Below are 23,460 nucleotides of genomic sequence, written 5' to 3' on the forward strand. Positions count from 1 at the left end.
TTCACATTTTTAGATATTTAAACATTATTCTAATCCAGGTTATTGATAAGATTAAATAAAACCTCATTTTAGAACAATTAGCTTCTAGAATGGGAAGATCATGCATCAGAATCTCATGTAAGTCACATCTACATTTTTATTAAATCACTTTGTAACTTAATCAAGTGCCAACCTGTAATTAAAAAAAAAACAACAAAACCAAAGAAAATTAAAAGTAAAAAAGCCAGAACTATGACATGATTTGTAACACTTAATTGATAAGTTTATGTATGAGATCTGTGCCATCTCAGTAGCAGCTTATAGAACTGTATGTTGCTGCTACATTGTAACATGTAACTTTAGGAATTATTCTGACTGATAAAGCATAGTAATTAAATCAGTAAGGTCCATACTTGTAGTTTCTTCCATTTACCAACTTTTTCAATCTAACACAAAATTCTATATGGTGCAGTTTCAAAACAGCAGCCTGTTGTGCCTACTTGATAGAACATTTTAACTTCTACCACTTACTTTTCCAAAGTATTTGCTAATAGTCAGATATGACCTCCACACCTCTGCAATATATTACAGAGCAACAGCACTTGAAAATGACCTTCCATGTGGGAGTTAAAAATCTCAGACACAACTACAAGTGAATATGTGAAGGGAATATTTAAAACCAAACCCTTTAGTACAATTAACCTTTATGACCAATTTAAAGGAACATTGTGCCCCTGTGCTTCTAAGTAACACTAAAGCAGGCAAATGGAATGTTACTAAAAACCAGAAACTAAACACGAATTCCATGAGAGAAAGACAGACAGCAAAAAGGAGATGAAAATAAACACCCCAGCAAGACAGGATGTTAGTTTCTATGGTTTCAGAAAAGGAATGGGCCAACTCAGAACAAAAATAAATTCATTCCAAACAAGGAAGATAATACTTTGGCCACAGGAAAGTGCCCAATTGAAAGGCTGCCAGATTCTGGCAGAACATTTGGAGGTATAACACCTATTTGCTGACTGCTTTTATGCTTTTTGGGGACAGTTTCAGATCAGGCATTCTTCTAGTGTGCTAATGTATTTTTTTTTCTGGGAACTTGTAAACAATAAATTCACCCTTCATTACAATTCAGTTCTTAAATTCATGCTTAAAACAGATAAATTAAAACCTATTATGCCAAGTATATTTATCTCAAGCAAGTTTTCTAGAATCAGAACATACTTCTGGATCCCCATGTATGATAAACATGGATATAGCTAAAAATGTCTCTAAATGAAGTGTTTATAAGCTCCCCAAGAGCAGAAAAAGAATGATTGTCTCTGAGAAATACTGCTCCACAAAACTCCTGTATATTTTAATATGGGAAAATTGTAATTTCAAACACCAGTTAAAACACAGGGGAATAATAAGGAAAACCACTGCCTACATTTTACATCGTTTCTTATATATGGATCCCAAACACAATGGAGAAAGTCTTAATGCACTTACTAAAACCAGTTTAACTATTTTGGAATTTTTATTATTATTATTTTTTTTTAATGTGTTGCCCTCACTTACCAGCTGCTAAGGAAACACAACACTGTTCTTTCTCATTTGTAATCTCATTCAGCCTATAGGGAACATCATGTAATGACGGAGACAGATCTGGCAGACAAGAATATTTTCCTATCCCACACATCTGGACTGAACCCAAGGAAAGGTGTTTAACAAATGTTGATCCATTCTGCACAAAGCTGTAATTCAACATAATTAAATTAAAATAACTTTGCATTCAGCAGTATCTATCTATAAAAAGTACAATTTTTCATTTACAGTAGACTAAGTAATATGCATAAAGTAATGAGTTAATATTAGTATTTTGCATTAACTAATTTTGTACATAAGTTTTAATTTGTAAATAACTTTTTTCCCTAAAATGGGTGCCCAATGTTAAGTTTTAAATTTTAATTTATTAATTCCAATAGGAGTGCTTATGTCAAATGCTTCTAGGGAAAAGGGTAAAAAAAGGAAATTGGTTTGTTTTACTTGATGCCTGCATAGAGACCCAACACTCAAAAAATAGGATAAAAGATAGTTTACTTTGAACAAACGTTTATGTTAAACCTAGTCAGTATTTTTAAAGCTCTCCACATTTTTATATATAAATATAAATAACAAATTGTGATTCAATAAATTAGTGAACATATTGTCTAAAATAATGCAACCTGCATTCCTGACTAGTTCAGCTCCAAGCATTTTCATAAAATCTAGTTTCCACATGATTGCACAGCCATACCAAATTCTCTGCCCATTTAACAATTGCAAAACAATACCGATACGTTCAGAATGATCATAGCTAGAATAAAGCCTCCATCAAGTTAATCTTTTTTCCCTTTCCAAGAAAAAATAGAGAAGAAATAACTGTTTAATCTTCAGTGTCAGCAAGAACTCAACAAAGTGCTCAGACAATAAAGGATATTCAGCTGTGTTCAGGAAGAAATGTTGAACAAAGCAGCACCATGAAGTACAATCAGGTATTTTCCTTCTTCCCTGAACTTTAAGGAACCATTGCAGTTGTACTAAAATGACAGCAAAAAACGCTTCTGAAACCTGGCAGAAAAATGCTGGCTTAAGGTTTCCTTTTCCTACTGCACAATGCCAACAGTAGTCATAAATTCAAACCCTGAATACACATCTGAACTCTAAACCTTTCAAACCACCACCACTGGAAGATAGATTTTATATTCACTACTCATTTTACCCTTTTGCATTGGAGGAGTATGAAAATATTCCAATTAAATTCTCCAGCAGATAAAACTTAGAAGGTGCAAATACATACAGATACCTCTAGAGCGCTGATATGCCAAGCATACCTGGACATCTGACGCCATCCCACATCCAGAAGTGTTGTATATGCACCCACTAATATGGCATCAAAGTAACATGGGATGAGGTAGCGTGGAATTCTCTTTAGGTAGACAAACATGGACTTCAACCATTTACCAACCTGTTAAGATACAATATAACTGGAGCTTGAGAACACTAGGGTTAAAACACCTAGCCTTCAGGATCCTTCTAGTAAAAGTATTTGTCATAGCTTTTGTGCATTCATTACACCCAAGTTATGCTTGACCACCAGAAAGGTGAAGTTATCTTCAGTTATTCTTAACACAAACAGCATGTCTAAGAAGTTGCCCATGATAGATATTTGTGGTAGAACTACTGTACCCTCCTAATCCAAAATAGAAGCTGAGAGATGAACTCTAAGAAAAACAGTAGGGTTAAACTTGCATTATACTTGTACTATAACATAAATAGGCAAGAACATCAACTATAGAAAGATACTGTATTTTGTTAGTCTTGTAGGAGAAAAAAAATACTATAATAAAGAAACTAATAAAACTGACTAGCAGAGGAAAGCTACAGCACAAATGGCATAACTAAGGCCTAAGTGTGGGAGGTTTCTCATTGCTTAGAAAGACAGGACTGAGCAGGTGAAGCTTTAGACCAGGGACATAAAAATTATCAGCCTGCTAAATTATTATGTACAGCCACTAGTGAAAATGTCTGCAAATCTGGGTCTAGGAGTCAGATTCTAGAGCTTATGTCACTGCGAAGTGTTTGACACCTGAGAAGTATTTAACTTCTTTCCTTCCAGTACTGCTAAAGAAGAACATGACAACCTACCAGAAGGACACTGAGGATTTAAACATTGCAGATGAAGACTGTGCAGTCAAGAAAGTACAGGTCATGACCCTAAACTTTAAAACTAGAAATTATGAAGGGAAAGTTACTTATATAAAACAGTGAAATGGTAAAGTTATATACCTTACTATACACCTCTGTCATTGTAATGTACCCCTCAGTAGTATTTAGGCCCTCTTTTAAAAGTACTTCACTTAAAAAAAATGGTTACTTCATTTTTATTTGAGAAAAAATTACCGAACAGGGAAGGACCCCTGCAGGTCTTTAAGCAAGAGCTAGCGACCCCTCCATGTCCTATGTATTTTTCACTTCCTTTTGCAGTTTATTTTCAAATAGGATTGAGGAGAGGGAAGAACAACATTAGTGGTTTAACCTCCGGGAAGAAATTGACTAGACAGCAATGTGTTATACACAGACTGAATTTCAAAATTTTCTGGCAAGTGAACAGGAAACAAATTCATAACTTAAAATCCAAAAGTCACCAAATCAATATTTTTACTCACTTCTGCACAGGCTCCTGCACGTGAAATCAGACGATTACTGACATAATCAATCATCCAGTCTCCAGATCTTAAATTATCACAAAATGGATGACCCAAATCATTCTTTGGTCTTATGTCTGCCATCACTGACATTAATCCTGAAGATACAAACCCAACTCCATGTTAAAAGACACACCATTATTGCAATCAGCAATTAAAGTTCATGAGAAAAGAGTACACGGCAACAGATGCTTTAACTGGATTTAACTGTATCACTTCTTGTGATCTGCAGCACGAATTAGGACACAACTCAATTGCAGTTTCCTCAGCATGCATCCTAGACAGTTATGATACTCACTGTGGAATAACTAATAGCATGAAATTCACACATGACATTCCTCAGTAATCTAGTAATGCCTAGAGTTTAATTAGTATGAGTACTCCTTGGAGATCTATGCATTTTCTTTTTTATTTTAAAAGCAAGGGCATTGGCGTTAAAACGCTTATTGAAACTTTGCAGCCCAGAGTGTTGAAAGAGAGGGTTCTTGTTTTAGTATGATTTCCTAGGTACAACACTGATGAGTAGCATGGTCAAGCAGAAACAACTGCAGTGCTTTTTAACCAAACAATGGCACTAACCATACAACAGCATTAAAGTATGATCAAGATTGAACCGCTCCATTTTACTTTTTTTCTTGGCAGAAAAAAAATGCTGAAGCTATTACCTTGGAGGCCTGCATACTTCAGGGGTGACCAGTTTGGTATATTGTAACAACCTCCACCATCTTCTTGTTCTTCTGCCTCACACCTATACAGTACTTGATTCAGGTCAGCCAGTGTTAGTTTAGATGCAATACTGAAAAAAACAGTGGAGAAAACAAATTTCAGAACCAGAAGCAACTTAGTAGAGAAACAGGGAAAAAATTTCACAAACAATTCTAGTTTCAGACTTATGTTAAGATAATTAAATATATACATTTCTTGCCACTTATCTTGGAAGTCAAGAGCCTGATTTTTCAGGTGTTCCAAAAGGTTCTGCTCAATAGTTTCAGTATTTATTTAGAAACACAGTAATAAGTATATACCTCTAACTATCATTTCATTTCCCAACCCTGACAAGCACTCCAGGTTAGAAAGTCGACTTTAAGCAGGAATTACACAGAATGTGAACAAAAAAAGCCTGTGAAGCTTTTACGTATTAACTCTGCTTAGTATTATACATATAAAATTACTCACTCTGAAAATCCAAACCCACCCATAGTAACAACAACAACAAAAATTCTTCACTTTAAGTTTACACTGGTCTTCACTCCCATTGTAGGTCTTTCCGTTCTACTTCAGAAACTTAAAAGAATACTCACGAAGAAAATAATGTTTTTAATATGGGTGCTGAATCATCATCAGGAAGACTTCCAGATTTAAAATGAGGACTGAACTGGACTAAATGATTGCGGAGTATGCCAACAGCCTCTTGTGCCTTAGGGTCAAGACTAACTCTGTAAAGATAAATGCATAATTTGTAAAAATGTGGTACTTAGAATATTCCCAAGTCTCAAAACTAAGAATCTTAACATCCTATTTTAACTAACACAGCCATTTGGCAATCATAGTAACTTACCTGAACACTATTACACTTCCTGGTGTTAACTTTTCAAATTCTATTTCTTGAACAAATTCATTTGGCCCTTTTATGGCAGTCCCAGCTTGCTTTATAATCTTACTGTCTGTAATCTTAAGACAAGAAAACATATTTGCAACTGAAAGTCAGAATATTTTTCTAATATAAAATATCACAAATACAAAATATTACATCAGAACATGGGTGAAGGAAGCTAGTTACCTGGATATGCTCTCTGAGTTCCATTGTGAAATTAGGCAATCCATTTATGAAGTGTTTATCCTTTTTGTAAGGACTAGAATCTCTCTCAATAGTCCTAGCCTCAAGTACTATCTCTTCTATTTTTCCTAAGAAAAAATAATTCATGTTGTAGTTAAGATTCCTTAGATTTAAAGTAATTATTTTAAAACACAAAGCAAAGCCTAAAACAAAAACCCTAAATATACAAAACAGAAGTCTCAGTTGCACAGCTAAAGAACAACCAAAGGTAATGAAACATACAGGGAAGTGCTTCAAATATCCCATGAACATTTATTACAAGTTCATTGGCTGTACCGTATTTTAAAATAGCAATTTTGTTATTTTTTAATAAATTAACCATAAAAATAACTCAATATCTAGTTTATTACAACCTGTCTTTTACTGATCACCAGCTTCCTTATCATCTTTTGAGACACTGTATTAGATTGCTTTCCAAACTGCAGCTACAGATATTTATCTTAAAAGTGTAACAACTTATATTAATGCTCAAACAACCTGATTTTCCTGGTCCTTTCAGTGATCTACAAACTCAGGTATACAAGTCTTGAAATCACTTGTAAATGTCTTAATGAATAATGTGCCTGACTAACACAGGCACACACACGCATGCAAAGAATGGCGTAGACTTAAAAAGCCAGTTTGGAAAGCTTCTCTTCAGAAATATTGTCAGGTAATGTGTAGAAGTCATTATGCTTTATGTATTAATTATTATTATGTTTGTATGACCTATATATTACTGTTATATTAACTTACACAGTACAATGTTTTCTATTTTTAAGATGTATTTTATAACCACAAAAATAGCCACATCTAAGAAAGCTGACGTTGACATATATAAGATTTTAGCCTTTTCCCCAGTATAATAATAATCAGTAACCACCTCCACCCCCACCTCTGTACATCATCTTGCTCTTAACTGTTTCTTACCAGGTCACAAACAAGACCGTAAATAAAATCACATCTCCATGGGGAGCTTATAGCAGGAGTATACTCTCTATGAATGCCCAAGAAAACCCTAAGCAAGTTATGTTTGTTATTGTTTCTTTAACCACTGTAGGTGCATATGTGTTAGCACATAGAAAAACAGTGCTACATGCTGAAAATTCTCATATTGATTTCCTGTGCTTGAAGTATAAAAGTATGGAACTAGAATAAATTGAATTTTTTTGTAAACCTGCCATCCTTTGAAAATAAATATGATTACCTGGTATACACATTTCAGGTACTTCTTTACTGTAGAAGGAAGTGTTAGGATCCCTGAAGGCAGTTCGACTTACAGCCACAACAGACTGGTGTGTGTTAGGACAATGTCTTGTCACTGCCACTATATCTTCATCAACTTGGTCTACGTACACCTAGAAAAACACCGTAATATTGCAACTGTGCTCACTCAGAACATAAATATGGAAAAATTGAAGTGTTATGCTCACTTGCCTGATTAAAGCCTTTAGCCCCCAGCTCCTGATGCAGCCTGTTTATGGCCAGCCTTCCTGCTAGAATTCCTGTTTGGAAATTAACTTCGCCAGAAGACAGGTGTGCTGCTGGATTCCATTTTGCATAAAACCTCTCTTCAGATACTACAGAGATCTGTAAAGAAATTGAGATTTAAGCAAATAAAAACTACTCTGAAAAAAACAACTAAACAGCTAGAGGACTCAACTATATAATAAGTTCAAGGTTTATACAAAATTGGACCCTGCAATAGTGCCCGCTAGTAAACTGCATGGAATTTCAAACATCAAAATACATGTCCTAGGACAAGAAAGAAGTTTAAATTTTAAAGAGTAATTTAGGAGTTAAACTATGCACATACCTGGTGTGGTACTAGTTCATCATAGCCTTTGGTGCTTCCTGTAGCACAGCATGCCATGGAAACAATCATTGCACTAGGAAGAGCATCATAGGCAGATCGGTGCTATGTTAAAAAATAGATATTTAATAAATAGCAAATCAAAGACATAACTCAGCCCTCCCCATTCAACATACAAAAGGTATACTCAGTTTAACAGAGGAATTGCTATTTACATGATCATAGTTTTCTCAATCACAACAGAATTATTGAAAAAAATACTACACATGCACTAACAAAAGCAACTTAAGAGAAACCCTCAAAAATAAGCACTCCAATTCCCCCATTGTCTCTCATTCTCTCCTGTAAAACAGGAGCTCAGGAGAACAGGTTAACAAGCAGAGATGGAATTATTTCCAGTCGCTGGGAAGAAAGAAACAAAACAACTCATTAAGTAGCTTTATATACTTTTGCCCTTGAAAGGGAATGTCAGAGCAAGTTGTTAAAAAATTTCATTCTGTGCATGAAACTATCAAGATCTGAAACACATTCTTCCTAAACATCACTCAGGAAAAAACATCTAGATTGCACCAAACCCTCCCATGGTTCATAAATATCAGTTCAGAAAACATTCAGCATCAACTCCGGGTTTCAGTTTAGGTGCTCACCTGAATGGGACATTCATTATCATGTGTAATATCCATAAACAGTGCATGAGCAATAGCTGGCATCAATGGCCTCAGACGTGGCTGAACAAAAGAGCCAACAGGTTCACCTCCAAAACGATAAACTAACCTTCCTTCTTCATGGCTGTTATAAGCAGTCATTGCCTCTAAAGAAGAAAATAGGTGTTTGAATAATTACTGCAGAGTACAGCATGCACAGAGATGGTAATGCAGCATTTTACAGTTGTTAATCATTAAAAAAAAAAAATCACATAACTATATTCTCCCATGTAGGTATATAACCTCGGAGAACTCTATTTCCTATAACATATTAAGGTAAAGAAAACTAAGGGCAAAAAGGGAGAAAAAAGCAGAGAACTGAAACTTTCTCATAGGCTTTAAGAAACTCATGCAACAAACATCAGACACGACGCAGTACTTGCATAGCAGAACTGTGCTGCAGCTTCTTTTTATCTCACTAGAGTAAGAATGAGATATTTAACCTTCTGTAAGCTAATGCAGGAGGTCTTATTTTATAGCTAGTACTCTATATTTTGCTGAGTACCAAAAAAGTCACAAAACTGTACTGCTGATTACATCAAGTATGAAATTAAAAGTGCACAGTCCAGAAGAAATCTCTTCCTTGGAAAAAGCAAGTCATCTATAATCTCTCATTGGAAAGAGACCACACACGCAACAAGCCTACCTCTTATTAAGGAGGTAATGCCCAGCCTATTCACAAAGATATTGTCCAGCTCCTCATTTCCTGTGAACAGCTCAGCCACTACATACAAATCGGCTCGCAATTTTCTAGCTGTGTCCAGCATGTACTGCAAAAAGCACAGCCAAAAAAGCCACAGAAAAGGGAAAGGTAGATACAAAAAAGGACAAGTTTCAAAGCTAGGCAGGGATTGGACAATAGGAAAATGCCATGCAGCAAAGACAAACAGAAAGCCAAAATTAAGGAACAAAAAAAAAGTTGTTACACAGAACAGGACACAAATACAAGCAAAATCAAGAGTTAGCATACAACACAGGAGAAGTTAAATAGAATGTGAAGAAAATATAATTGCGTAAGCAAAGAACACAAATATGTAAGGAAAAAAAAAGCATACCAATGTTAGTTTCACATCAAAAACTCCAAACCATACATGACAATCCTACTTAATTTTCAACTGCTTATTGTACCTCTAATCAGGCTGGTAATTCCCAGGTGGTTGACAAAAACATTGTCAATGTACTCACTGCCCGTGAAGAGTTCAGCTACCACATAAAGATTAGGTCTGACTGATCTGGCTGTTGCTAGCATCTCCTATAGATCATAACACATTTTTAATGGAAAACGTCCATTGTCAGCTTCATATATGCAATTGTTAACATGACTTAACTAAACATAAATGAGTAATTAATATATTCAGCTCATTAAAAATATTAACAACAGTTAACCCTCCTAAAACCATGTTTATATTTTACAGAGGTTATTTATTGACTAACTCTGGGAAATTCTCTGAAGGCTAAGCTAATTGCAACTTTGTTTTTAAAGAAAAATCTGAACTCAAAATGCAAGAATAAAGGTTGGATAAGAGAGCTACCTGTTAAAGTAAAACTCTAAGGAGAAATGTCAGTTTGAGCCTTTAAAGCTACCATTCCAAAACCAGTAATAGTAAGTGAAATAATGGCAGAAGCTTTGAGATGGCTGGATTTGAGAGCCACTGAGAACTTCCCTGTGGGCAAATCAAGTTGTTTTAGAGAGTTCTTCATAGATTTAGCTAAGTTCTGAAACTAACTACTGTATAGCTTTTAGTAGCTGCACTACTCAAATCTACTTAGAACTAATTTAATAGATAAGTACAATTTCTGGATGTAGTCAGTGCTGCAGTAAGCAATAAGCACTAATCTTAGCAATAAGTCTGCCAGTCAAATTTTTTTGCAGGTGTTCCTGATCAATTTTTAAGTTATGGGAAATAAACCACTTCCTGTTTAATTCATCAGTAACAAAATACATATGGCAAAGAAGCACTAAGACTTTCAACCAAGTCTTGGCAACAACCCCAGCTGAAACAGACACACTGGATGGCTGTCATTGCACTAAGTCCATAGCTATATGACAGAAAAGTTAACCAGGTCTATCTGCTGCCACAGTATTTCAGCTAATGTGGAGAATTAAAAAGATACAGTATCTACACCACTCTCAATTGTTTAAAGTAGGTGAAACGATACCTAAACATCACCAGTCAAGAAACCTTATGCTGTGAAGAAGGTTCATTCAGACCTGCACTCTGCCATGTAGATCCTGCAGATTTTGTAGCAAGTGTAGGACTTATATCACTGACAGAAGCTGCTTTGTAATAGACATGCTTAATTCTGCGTACCTCAGCTACATGAATAGGTGTCGAGTGGCAGTTGTCAAGACGAACACCATGGAAATATTTGGCAGTGATTTCAGTGTATTTTTTCATATGTGCCCAGAGGTATGGGCAATCTTCAGGTTTGTTACCATAACGCAGTTTCACACTGTCTCCCCAACAAATAAGCTCTCTTCTCAAGTAAACATTTGAACCTTTAAGAGAAAGAAATGCACTATAGCGTATATATAGTATAAAATGTGCATCAAAATAAAAATGTTGATTTTCATTTTCTATTGCTGAAGAGCAGGACATTGTAATGAAGAGTAAAAAGTCTAACAATAACTATATCAACTCAAAAGTTATACAGCCTACACTGATGTGTAACTTCAGACTACTCGAAGGGAACTTCTACAGTGATACTGAAATAACTCTACAGATTCAAATAAAAATCCTTTTATTTCTTTAAAGCAGCATAAAGACTGTGCTTGGAAAAGAAAAAAAGAAATCCACAACAAAAAACAGCAAACCAGTGAACAAATTCAGTAGTTTGGTTGTTTATACTGGCCAAAAAAAAAAAAATTCTCACTGTGTTACCATAAATAAGCTGCCACAGCCACAACTTAAAAATGTATCTTCTGTTAATAGCACACTGTGATAAGGCAAATTTCCTAAGTACTTATGCAAGTAGGTGATTTAAATGGACTAACTCCCTAAATAACTTGTGTGTATTAAAACACTTATCTTCCATCTAGTTTCATATACTACTTAGGCCTTTTTGATGCAATTAATAAAAAACCCCACTTTGTATGAGTTCACTTCTAACATACTTACAGTTTAACTGTGACAAAGACTTAGAAAAATCAGCCATACCAAAAAAGCTACTTCTGTCCTTATAAATTAGTATTTGACAGTAGCAGTAATATAATTTAAAAAACAAACACAAAATCAGCAAAACCCCACACTACTTGCAACACATAATATTGAGGCACAGACACAGAACTGTCAATAATCAGACCTCACGTAAGAGAAATACAATTATCTTTGAACCATTACTCTTTTGAAGGTCTGTTTATATTCATCTTGTCTAAACCTGATCAAAGCATGGATGGGGTCAGTACCATGCAGGATGGGTAAGGCAGAGCTATGCTATTGGTTTCTGTTACTCCTAGACCAGCTATACTGATGTTATAGACTGTAATTTTGGTGGTTAAACCTTGAACTAAACCAGCAAACTTGTTCAGCTGAAATATAACCCTGCCTTAGCAAAGACATTTTTCAGTCAGGCAAATTTCCTGTGGCTCACATGGACACCTAAGTGATTGGGCCTATACAATGAAAGACTCACAACACGAATAAGCAGCTACTAAGTACAGAGCAGGGACCGTAAGCCACCACTACATCCAAATAGACTCACTTAAGCACAAATTAGTTTTCATCTTCCCTAGTGGCAACATGGACAAAAAAAAAATGGCCTTCTTTGGCTGTACACCACGTTTCTTAAGCATCAATTGCAGAACTAGCTGCATTGGTTTGCAATTCCTATATTCATGTCCTTACTTATCATCTTCTCAGATACTGTGGTGAAAAACAAATGCTTAACACAGGTATAAAGCACTCAAAATGCTGTATATAAAGAGAGAAAACTCAGTAATATAAGTTAGGTATGCTACCTAAAGTCAACAACTGAAGGGAAAAATAGTCTTCTCAGAACAAAAGACAATTGGCTGAAATGCAACTGAAAAATAAACCCTTGAAACACATTATCTTCATGCTTGCAAAGGAGAATTAAAAAAAGAGGAAATAAAAAACCATGAAAGGGTTGTAGATTATTATTCAGAAAGAAGACAAATTAAACAAAATCCTTTTTGCTTTGGCTAGAATATCAGAAGGTTTATAATATGATTCAAAGTCCTTTTTCAAACCTGGTTCTGCAAAGTTTCTGAGAGGATCATCTCCCATAACCCAGCCATTATGAGCCATGAAATAACAAGCTTTATCTGGCTGATGTATCATAGCTTCTTCTTCCCCCACAGTTAGCTCTTGGAATGGGTAAGTAAAATACCTACAAAATAGACAGGCAGTTAAAACAAACAAATACAAACACCAAAACCAACCCCATGAAGTCATGTAAGCTGCAATTTATTGTGTGTTTGAAATAAAAATATCTGCTATAAACTAGCTTGTAGATAAAACAGTGCAAAAAAGCCAAAACAAAAAAGCAGCTGCTAGACTGAAAATGCTGGGGAGCTTGCTATTTTGTAGCATGCCCTGAAGGAGCAAGGACAGGTGTTGCCCTATCTTGGTGTCAGCTGGCAGTGCAAGATCAAAGCCCTTGCCCTTCAAATACATGAGTGGCATCAAGTACATCAAACTTGAAAAGTGTAAGATTTCCTAGTTTCACCCCTCTTACACCTACAAGAAAAATTTGCACTATGTAAACCTTCAATGTGTTTTGAGTATTGTTTTATGCTCTCTGGTCACATTTGTTTATTAAACAGTTATGTTGTTGCTTAAGAAAGGCAGTCAATTCATTAAGTAAACCCTGTCCACAGGAAAGAAAACATACACTTGCACCTATACATGTACTTTTAACTCGCTTTCCCTAGATAGATTCTAAGTTACTAAACAATCAAAAAAATAAATACCTGGTAACTAGAGGATATTTTCTACTGATAGGACCCAGCTTAGGACCATCACCAGCCAGTCGTTCATAAACCACAGTCCCCACAAGACAATTGACAGCCTAGAAATAATTAAATTATGTATTATTAAAATGCCTACATTTTTTGCAATTTTAGAAAATTTGGCATTAAAACACAGTAATTATAAGACCTGTTCTTGATGATGATTAGTTTGTCTGTATTGTTCAGCATTCAGTTCCTCAATCCTCTTGCGAAACCAGTTGCAACATTCTTCTATTGCAGCTGGTCCATTGCTTATCAGGAGGATATAAAAAAAGAGAACAATTAAAATAACTTGTTTTAAAAACATGCAGTACACGTAACTAAAAGGAACAAAAATGTAATTTTTCCCATCTCTGAAAAGAAAGTAACTTCTGTGTTTTTGCAAATTTAATTTGTGATTTTAACTTTTAATCAACAGTACGATACCTGTGTGGTATGAATGTTGCCAATGCTATATTCATATCTACAGTACAGCCAAATCGTCTATAATCAGGATCCTGAACTATCTGAAGATGTTGATTTGGATCAGATTTAGTGCCCATTTTGCCTAAGAACAAGATAGAAGAGAGTATTCATAAAGTAAATACACTCATTACATTTAAGATATAGAATTTACATGATTCTAGCATAAGCAAGATATGTGTAGGTAAAAGCTTGGAAGGGGTTCAAAGTCTTCAAGGCTTTACTAGCTCTTCAATCATTCTTGTATGCATAAATCAGTGCAGTAGATTTCTCTCACAGCAAAAAATGGGATTATTTTGTTTTCCAGTTTATTGTTACATGTATCTTAAGTTTCTTGAACTATAAATATATAATCCACATACTTCAGCAACATACCCTTCCTTTACCTTGAGTTAGAAGGGTTCTAAACTGCTGCACAGCTTTGTTAACATCCACTTGAAAAAATTCCCATAGTTTAATTTTTGGATATATATCTTCCCAAATGATTTTACGGATACACTGTAAAAATAAAAAGTTAGTTAGTAATGTTGTTAATATAACTGAGAAAAGCTAAGCACTCCTACGAATTGTTCAGAAAAAACCCTGGGGCATAAAGGGTTATTTCATTAAAAATATCTGCAAAGTATACACAATTTTTACTGCATTTCCACAACCTTAGAAATATTAAAGGTTTATTCAGCTCTTTATAGTATTCATTAACTTACACTTAGGTCTCATTCACTTACATTCAGGTGATGATCATTTTCAATCAAGGGAGGGATCCCTTTAGCAGTGTACTTTCCATCAGCCACCATACAGGTCAAGTGCCACAGAGCTCTATCCAAGACCCAAGCTGGCTTCAGGTGAGGCGAATTTACAAGGTTATAGCCACATTCTGGATGCATCCTGAGCCATTCACTGTTAGTTGCTTATTCAAAAAAGGGAGAGGGAGGAATAAAAAGAAGGGGAAAAAAAAAAAGTACACAAGTGAACACTTAGTTGTTTTATGCAAATGCTTTAACACCAATAAGTTAAGGTAGTATATGGCATATACAGTTAGTTCACATTTCAAGTGAAGCTTTCCATGCCAATAGAAACTCGTCTTATGCCAAGGTGTGCATTACTGATAGCCATGTGTGTTGCAACAAATACAGTTGTAGAGACTGCAGAAGAACATTTTTATTAGTTACATAAAAACATGCAATATTACCCACCAATTCTCATTTCAACCAGTTTTAGCTGAAAGCCAAACAACCTATGTGCTAAACCAAGAGTTAAGATGGCCTAAGCTGTTAATTTTTTGATATTCTTAACCGTATCAGATGATACACATGCACAGAGAATGCACATACACTACCTAAAAAATATTTGATGAAAAACATAGTTAAATGGGTTTTTAAGAAAGAATTAGCTGTGACCCTGTTGTATACATAATAAGAAACAAAGGTGGGAGGCAATGCCACAGAGCCTTTCAAAGGAAGATGAGTGCACTGACTGGTGCATGCAAACGGAGCACAAGCTCAGATAAAACACTTCACTCTACTGTGTTCTAAACTTCCACCATAAGATCAGCAAGCACCAGAACATGTGCTGAACATTAAGAATTAACTCAGAGAAGGTAAGGACCCTTCACTAGAAAAATGGGTGTAATTCTCTAATGTAGATATTCGTGTGCATGCAGCAACATGAGTTAACACAAATAGAGAGAACTTTTATTTTGGAAGAATGGCAATGAAGAAAAAAAACCAAACAACGAGTTAAACTGTGTTTAGATCAGTTTAAAAAATGGAAATAAATTAACTGAAAGTAATTTTCATGCATTCTTTTGTATTAATCTGTGCAACTGAAAAAATAAGTGTAAAAAAAGCGCACAAACTTCTTAAGAGCAAAAAATACTACAGTTTTTACAAGGTTTTGTAAAAATAATTTTTCAAAGAACGTGTCTTCTTAATCCATTGTTTTAGAAAAACAGAAAACAAGACATAGTACTTCACACAAGGGAACATATCTAATAAATTATTATGTTGGAAACACAAAGAGTAAGCTATTAATTTGTTCAAAATGACAGAAGAACAATTAACAGCCAAAACCCAAGTTTGCTTAGTTGAAAGAAGTTCAAACAAAAATGTCAAAGGAAGAGTGTACTCAGTGTACAGTATGAACAATGTGCTTCTCAACTCCCTCTTACATTACCATCTCAAGAACATTGTGAACATGGCAATCTTCCATGTTTATAAGGTCACACACCATTTGGGGAAATTAAGATCTTCATGGTTTAAATGGCATCTACAACTAAAACTACCATATTTACTATGAAATAACATAAAACAGTAATAAGTGCAGGCTGTTTACAGATCTTCTAGGCCAACCAGATTCCAAACAGATGTATTTATACATTTATACTACTTCTGAAAAAAAAGCTGTCTCCAAAAAGCAGAACTAGCTTACTCTGTTCACCTTGCAAAAACCATGATTACTACACAGGACTTTAATGAAGAAATACAATTAACCCTAAAAAGCAATTATCTAAATCTAAGGTCTTATCATGCCAAAAAAGTCAACAGGCCTTCCACTAATTCTGGTGCAGAACAGAATGATGTTTTCTGATCAGAAAGAAGCCTCCAATAAATCACAACGGAAGACCAAAAGAAATCTAATTCTGAAGAAAAAAAATTGCCCCAGACATCAATGGTGATTACATTAGTCACAGCCAGGAAGAAAATACACTTAAGCATAACTAAATAACAAGATGAGGAATTGCAGAACATTTCCAGAAGTCAATACACTCTTATTTAAGAAAATAAGCTCACATTTTTCAAAGGACTAATTAATTGTTATATAAGTTAAACACAAACAATATTTAGTAGTGATGCTCACTGCCCAAGACTTTTTTTCCTCCCTTTTATAAAGCTGAGAAAAGGTGGTGTTTGATGTGATTAGTTTAGTGGTTGGAAGAAGGGTTTACTCAAGTTTTAAATTGCAATTAGACAATAGTAGCCTCTTCTGAAAGATAAAGAAAATACAATTTATTTCAGTTTATTGTATTACTTTATTATTTACTTCAGCCACTGCAAGCTCAGAAAATAAAAAAAACAAACAAACTCTCCTTTTTCTATCACATGGTGGAAAGTAAATGCCAGTGAACATGGCATTTCTTATTTTAGGGTATTGGAAAATCCTGAAGGAAACAGCAGCCCCAAACCAGCACATCTACCCAGTTACCAGTCAGGGTTTGCAAGTTTATCTGTGATACTCCTGCTAACATGCCAAAGGTGCATCTATATTTAACATCAGCACATGCATCTACTTTGCTTTTAAAGTCAGGCTGTAGATGCTAGAAACTGCCAGACATTAACATAAAAAATGACTCCCACCTCTCTCTACTGTGCAAACAGTCTGCTCTCCATTCCAGTGAAAAATCAAACCCCTTAGCTAAACTGCTTGATATGTAGAGTGAGCTGTCTGACTTTAAAACAGGAACAGAGGGGAAGCATTGTTTTTATACAGTAGTCTCAGCTTAAGAGCAGCAACTACCAACAGATACAAGCACTTTAAGCTGAGGGGTCATGAGCTGTTAGAATTACCAGCATTAAAGGATTTAATGTGAGACAACCTAAGCTTTTAATGCAGACATGCTGCAGAGTTAACAACCATGTGCAAGTATCCAAAATCTGTTCAAATTAATTGACTAGACATTTTGTATCTTTTATAGTCAAATAGTTCTGTGAAGTATGTTTTACAATTAAACCACCCTAATACACAGGAATTAACTAATTTAACATGAGAAATTACCGTCCATTTAAACAAAAAAGGGAAAAGTTAAATTTCCATCTAATCAAGCTACAGACAAGAAGAAATGCCCAAACTGCTCACCCATATTCTGATTTCAAAAACCCCCAAGATGTTTTACCTTCACAGGCATTAACAACATTATTATTGCTTGCTCAGACATTTATCAATTTATCTTTCTACTTATGCTAAATTTGGCATTTAGCAAAGTTTAGAGTGAGTTGTAAATAAAAAGGTTTTTATTATAAACTAAGGGGAGGGAAAGTGTTTAAAAGTTTGAAAGCAGGAAACAACGGCATCAAGCATATCTTGCTTAGTGATGGCAATCCAGGACCATGGTCATTTGAATATTTCTATCCTATTAGAAGACACTTCAAAACATCCTTTTACCACAGTAAAAATGTTTAGTCATCCACCACGATGAAGATTACTTTGAACTCTAAATGTAACCTAAAACATTCTTACAAATGTAATCAAGTAATAATGTGACATTTTTCTTCTCAAATATATTTTGGAGTCTAATAAATAGTTTAGACTTAAGTGTTTCTGTCCATGAAAACATTCTCCTTGGTAGCTTGCAAATATACATAGTATAAAGATGACAGGATCTCAAGCATGTGTGAGAGAAACTGGACTTGCAGTTGGTAAAATGCCAAAAATTTTAATCTAATATTGGGAGAATATTTAAAAGCCTAAGTCCCTCGGATACATAGTCAATAACCACACTTAGTAGCTTTTCAACAGGTAGGGCAAACAGCAGGGCCCACAATATTGCAGACTGACTGGTTAGGAATGTCTGTCAACAGTCAACAAAGAACTAAAGCAAATAAAGCTTAAAATTCACAGATACCTGTGTTGGGATTTTTAAAAAAACCTCAAAGGACTGTAACATCAACATACATAACCATTTGTTGTACTCTCTGCTATGAGAATGCTAATTACTGTGATCTTCAGCATAAGATGAAAACTTATAAACCTTATAAACGTAATCAAAGTAAACTCATTAAGCAAAATATCAGCAAACTCACAAATTAAGTAATGTGATTTAAATGTAATCTGATCATACTGAAGAAAACCCACTGCCTCTCTCTGCACAACAGACAACTTCAGCTATGAGAAGCCATTAAGCCTTTAATTCATTGGCATATCTATGCTTAAAAAAGCCCCACTCCAAACAAAAAGCTCTCTTTTTTAAATCTTTCCCCACAGACTGAGCTGCAGCATTTCCTCCATTGCTTAATCCTCTATTGCTTGTCACTATTCCCTTTGTTGTCTGCATGTTTGATCCAAATTAGAGCAGCTACCTTTAAGCAGCAACAAGAATAATACCCTGTTTAACAAGAAGGTACTCAGTTTATATACACCAAATAATCATCCAGAATCCATTCATTTATGTGGGAGCTGCACATTGCACACAATAAAAAGAAGCATATTATAAAAATACAGACACATGCACAGTTTATTAGTTCTCTTTAAGAAGGGCTCTATTCACTATTTCAGTAAAAACAACAAATTATTTTACATCTGTTATGGAGACATATCAGTTATAATTGTAGAGACTTGTCCTGGATTTGAGATTCAAAGACAGAAAACAAAGTTGCTTAAAACAGCTACTAAAAGATAGGTTCAAGAGGGAAAAGTTAAGGGAAACCATTCAATGTAATTATAGGGCCAATCTGGTTATTAACACATACAAAAATCATACCAGTATGATTGTAGACTACATCTGTGATGCAAAGCATATTCCATTCATTTTTCAATTTTTCCACAAGAGCTCCTATATCGCTCCAAGTGCACTTTTTATTAGGGCTTGAAAATTCAGGATTTACTTCTAACTGATCAGCCAGTGAATAACACGATCTAGACAGTCCAAGCTTCTGCAGTGGTGTAAAATGAATCATGTTGTAACCTATGTAATCAGAAGTAAGAGAATAAGAAAAACAAATTTCAGTCAAAGTCAATTGCAAAAAAGCATAATAATATAGAGTTATAATATGCACATCAAGCTAGTGTTTGGAATAACTGCTGTAAATTCATCTGCATCTTCCACTCAAAATTAGACATAACACAAGCTTTAAAAATCATCCTGCCAGCCCTACAAACTAACAAGTCTTATCTGAAATAAAAAAAATAACACGAAAGTGGTTTTTCATATCAGGAAATCTCTGAATTTTTGAATCTCTGCAAATATTTTAATCATTTCACTGATTTAATCAGTTATCTAAAAATTAAGCTAGTGGAAAATATTTCTTCTACAAAATAAAAACAAAATAAGCTGTTTACACAGATACTCTTCAGTGTTACTTTGTTTTTTGACACAAGACAAAACAATGTATCCTTTAATACATGTGTTGGCATTACCTGTTTCCTTTGCAACTTTAAGCCTATCTTCCCATTCATGAAACGGTCCCAGACACTTAGCAAGGAATGTCTGGAGTGTAACACAATCCAAAGGTAACACATGATTATCAGCTCCAACATGCAAAACAGGATCCACAACTATGTAACCTCCACCACTTTTTTCATTTCTAGGAAAAAATAATTTTAATTGGTATAGTAAGTATCCATTATACCAGTCAGTTTCAGAAAAGAGAATCCAAAAAGCACATCTAATTCAAAAACACAGCAGCCCAGTACAGTAGTTGGAGGAGGTGGGGAACCAGTCTGCAGGGCACCTGAAGAAACTAGGAAACACTGAAGATATGTTCATCTCTTAGGCATCATCTCTCTACTGTACTTATGCCAGTTGCTTACAAGAATACAACTGAGATACAGAACTTTACACTCTCTGCAAAAGGGAGATACTTCTGCTATTTTCTGAGGCAGTGTACTGAACAAGAAAGCAGGACTGCCCATCTTTTACAAAGACCTCTATTTGGAGCTCTATCCTCAGGAAGACACCCAAGCTAAATGCCCTTTTAAGCCTCAGGGAAACTAACCACCCATCTTCCGGAAACTCGGAATAACAGACTAGAATCTTTACAGATAATAGCATTCTCCTCTGCACTTGTTGTGTTGAAACAAAATAGGAAATAAAGAACATGAACTAAAGAATCCCAGAAGCTTCGTGCTAGAAAGAAAAAAACCCAACAACCTTCAAAGTCAATGAAGGAAGTACAAATTAATTATTCAGATACTTAGAATGCTGATGACTTTGCAAACTCATAAAAATGGCTTGGCATTCCAACATTCACAGAAAACTGGTCAACTTTGTTCTGTATAGTTTCCACAGTATCTTTGTATCAGAAAGTGTTAAACAACCACCAAAGCTACTGCCTTTCATTAGCAGATTCATATAGGGCCCATAGTTGCAATTTGAAAAATGAATGGAAAAATGTTTTTATTAAGTGATTTCTTCAGGTTAAAATGTAGACCAAGGGAGCAAGACTGTATTTGGGTGCAAATATAGAACTTCACTTACCCAAGACTGAAATAGTACTGATATGACCCAGAAATTTGGAGGTCCAGCTTGCAGAATTTGTCAGAGTCATCTTCTTTTCCTGCAGGATTGTGCCACGATAGTGTTCTGAACTTGTGGCGATCAAATACTTCTCCAGAAGCTGGATAATTTGTGTACACAGTAACAGGCTTGCCCTGAAGGGTTGGGCCCAATCGGAACTGCAGCTCAAAACCTCAAGGAAAAAAAAGATAAAGTCACTTGATCAGGAAGACTAGATACTTCTGTTCTGTCATTGCAAATAATAATTTGATATTAAGTTAAAAAAAGTGCAGCAACATATCTGCCGATAATTTTGACAGAATGGCATTATTTCTACAGCATCATCTCTCCCTACTTTCCCAACATTGTTCTTTGCAAACTTACATATAGTCCTTTACTTATAAGGCACCATTTATCTCCTTTCCAATTTGTTCTTCTTTGCTGTATAAAAAGTCTTAAAAACAAAACACATCAAAACATCATGATCATCAGCCTACATACAATTTTATGCAGACTTTGGTTTATGTAGTATTTAAGTATTTTGTTTTATCAGGTCTATATATTAAGCTGAGACATGAAAACATGCGAAAAAAAATAGGAAGACATTTCAAAACGGAAACTATTTCAAATCCCTTGATTCTCCATTGAGGGTTCACTATACAATGTTAAATTCCTTATGCTTTTAACTGTAATATGATAAGTATTTGTGTGTAATTTACAATGTACAAACAAATCGTTAAAACTTCCAGAGAGCTCAATAAATCAAAGGATGTTTTGTATATGTGCTGTAGGTCACACACACATAGAAAGACCATTATTTAGGTTTAAGACACCTAGGATTATGAAAAAAAGTTAACTGAAAATATTGGAACCTAAAATCATACTGCAGTTTATTCAGCTGGATATGAAAAAACTCTGTTTAGTGAACAGGTTTCAGAACAGGTTTCTACTTGCAGGTATGAGGGCCACTATCATGTACATAGCTAATTGCAGGGTCCTTTCAAGTGTCTGAAACAGGTGTAAGCACTTGCACAAATACTTTCACTAAATTACATGCCAGTCATATAGTTCACTGCAGTAACAAACATACTAGCCCTAGCAGTCTACACAAGTACTTTTAAAAAGAGAATATTATCCATACGCAAATAATGAGTTATTAAAAAAAACCCTGAATAATGGCAAGTTTCAGTGTCTTAAGTGGAAAAAAAAGCCACTTGATTATTAAGTAGAATTAAGGTGACTCTAATATCAGAATTCAGTGTCTGAATACACTTAATTACAAGTCTCACTAAGCTCACAGTTTCTCTTATTAACATAATCACCACTGCACCAAAACCACCATGTAAAGCACTGGGTTCAGGATCTGAATGGCTGTCAGGTAAAATGAAGCTCATCTGATTGCAAAAAGAACAGAAAACCTACATAGAGAAAACCACTTTTGGAAGGCTAAGTACACTCTCCCCAGTACTGTCCTGAAATTTTATTTCAGGGATTACTAAAATTAGAGGACAGGGATATATGCCATTGATATCTTATTTCCTGTAACAGTTATACCAATGTCAGGAATGCTGTGCTCAAAATTAGCTATGCCCTATCAGGGGCTGCTACCAGCAGAGGCACTTTGAGTGTTTGATAGCCATGCACTTCTGTGTGACTGCTTCCATCAAAACTTACACAAATATTGGAGCTTAGGGTCAACTCTGCTCTTCTTCACTACTTACATTTTCTTAAGACTACACTGTCAGAAAATTTTGAAATCAATACAGTTGAAGGGAATTCTTATTCTTAAGGTCAACAATCTTGCTGCACTACTAAATCACTTTGATATTAGGTTCCTAGATCAATAACATTAAGTAACAAAGCCCACAAAACTTAATGAGTAAGTTGCATAATTAAAAATGGCTAAAGACAGTGGCTTTAGCTTTATACTCTGATTTTGCTGACAAGCATAATAGTAGGCTAATTAGTGGCTTGTTTTATTTTTGTGGTTTGTTTTTGTTTGTTTGTTCTTTTTGGTTTGGGTTTTGTTTTGGTTTGGTTTTTTTGCAAACAGGCTTAAGAACACTTTAAGAGAGAAATAATGTCAATTTCTTAGAAGCATGCAGATGGAATACTAACATAGCACAGCTATAAGAAATCTCACAGACAAGATAAGATTTAGGAGAGCTGAAGATCCCACACTTGGAAACATTAGCTCAGGCTTCGCAAAATCTTACTGATATATTTCAAAATTTTGATATTAAAGAGGGGGTGTTGCATTTATGTGCACATTGCAGAT

The 23,460-nt window shown here is 35.0% G+C and overlaps 1 protein-coding gene across 4 annotated transcripts in view; it reads right to left on the minus strand.

Moving 5' to 3' along the window:
* Positions 1 to 23,460, minus strand: part of AGL (amylo-alpha-1, 6-glucosidase, 4-alpha-glucanotransferase) — a 36,983-nt gene that overhangs the window by 12,264 nt on the left and 1,259 nt on the right. For 3 of the 4 annotated variants that reach the window (XM_051624532.1, XM_051624529.1, XM_051624531.1), the window contains exons 3-24: positions 21,165 to 21,375; positions 20,105 to 20,271; positions 19,449 to 19,652; positions 14,701 to 14,882; positions 14,362 to 14,473; positions 13,940 to 14,060; positions 13,662 to 13,764; positions 13,475 to 13,572; positions 12,752 to 12,891; positions 10,854 to 11,041; positions 9,670 to 9,793; positions 8,485 to 8,648; positions 7,841 to 7,942; positions 7,462 to 7,614; positions 7,232 to 7,382; positions 5,989 to 6,113; positions 5,767 to 5,879; positions 5,510 to 5,644; positions 4,874 to 5,004; positions 4,170 to 4,306; positions 2,835 to 2,968; positions 1,540 to 1,715 (exon numbers count right to left, since the gene is read on the minus strand). In XM_051624532.1, the coding sequence (XP_051480492.1) occupies positions 1,540 to 1,715; positions 2,835 to 2,968; positions 4,170 to 4,306; positions 4,874 to 5,004; positions 5,510 to 5,644; positions 5,767 to 5,879; positions 5,989 to 6,113; positions 7,232 to 7,382; positions 7,462 to 7,614; positions 7,841 to 7,942; positions 8,485 to 8,648; positions 9,670 to 9,793; positions 10,854 to 11,041; positions 12,752 to 12,891; positions 13,475 to 13,572; positions 13,662 to 13,764; positions 13,940 to 14,060; positions 14,362 to 14,473; positions 14,701 to 14,882; positions 19,449 to 19,652; positions 20,105 to 20,271; positions 21,165 to 21,375 (3,171 nt within the window). Of the gene's footprint in view, positions 1 to 1,539; positions 1,716 to 2,834; positions 2,969 to 4,169; positions 4,307 to 4,873; positions 5,005 to 5,509; positions 5,645 to 5,766; positions 5,880 to 5,988; positions 6,114 to 7,231; positions 7,383 to 7,461; positions 7,615 to 7,840; positions 7,943 to 8,484; positions 8,649 to 9,187; positions 9,312 to 9,669; positions 9,794 to 10,853; positions 11,042 to 12,751; positions 12,892 to 13,474; positions 13,573 to 13,661; positions 13,765 to 13,939; positions 14,061 to 14,361; positions 14,474 to 14,700; positions 14,883 to 19,448; positions 19,653 to 20,104; positions 20,272 to 21,164; positions 21,376 to 23,460 lie in introns of all 4 variants that reach the window. The other variant, XM_051624530.1, reaches the window with a different exon arrangement.

Source organism: Apus apus, chromosome 7, assembly GCF_020740795.1.
Source record: "Apus apus isolate bApuApu2 chromosome 7, bApuApu2.pri.cur, whole genome shotgun sequence".
Taxonomy (NCBI): Eukaryota; Metazoa; Chordata; class Aves; order Apodiformes; family Apodidae; genus Apus; species Apus apus.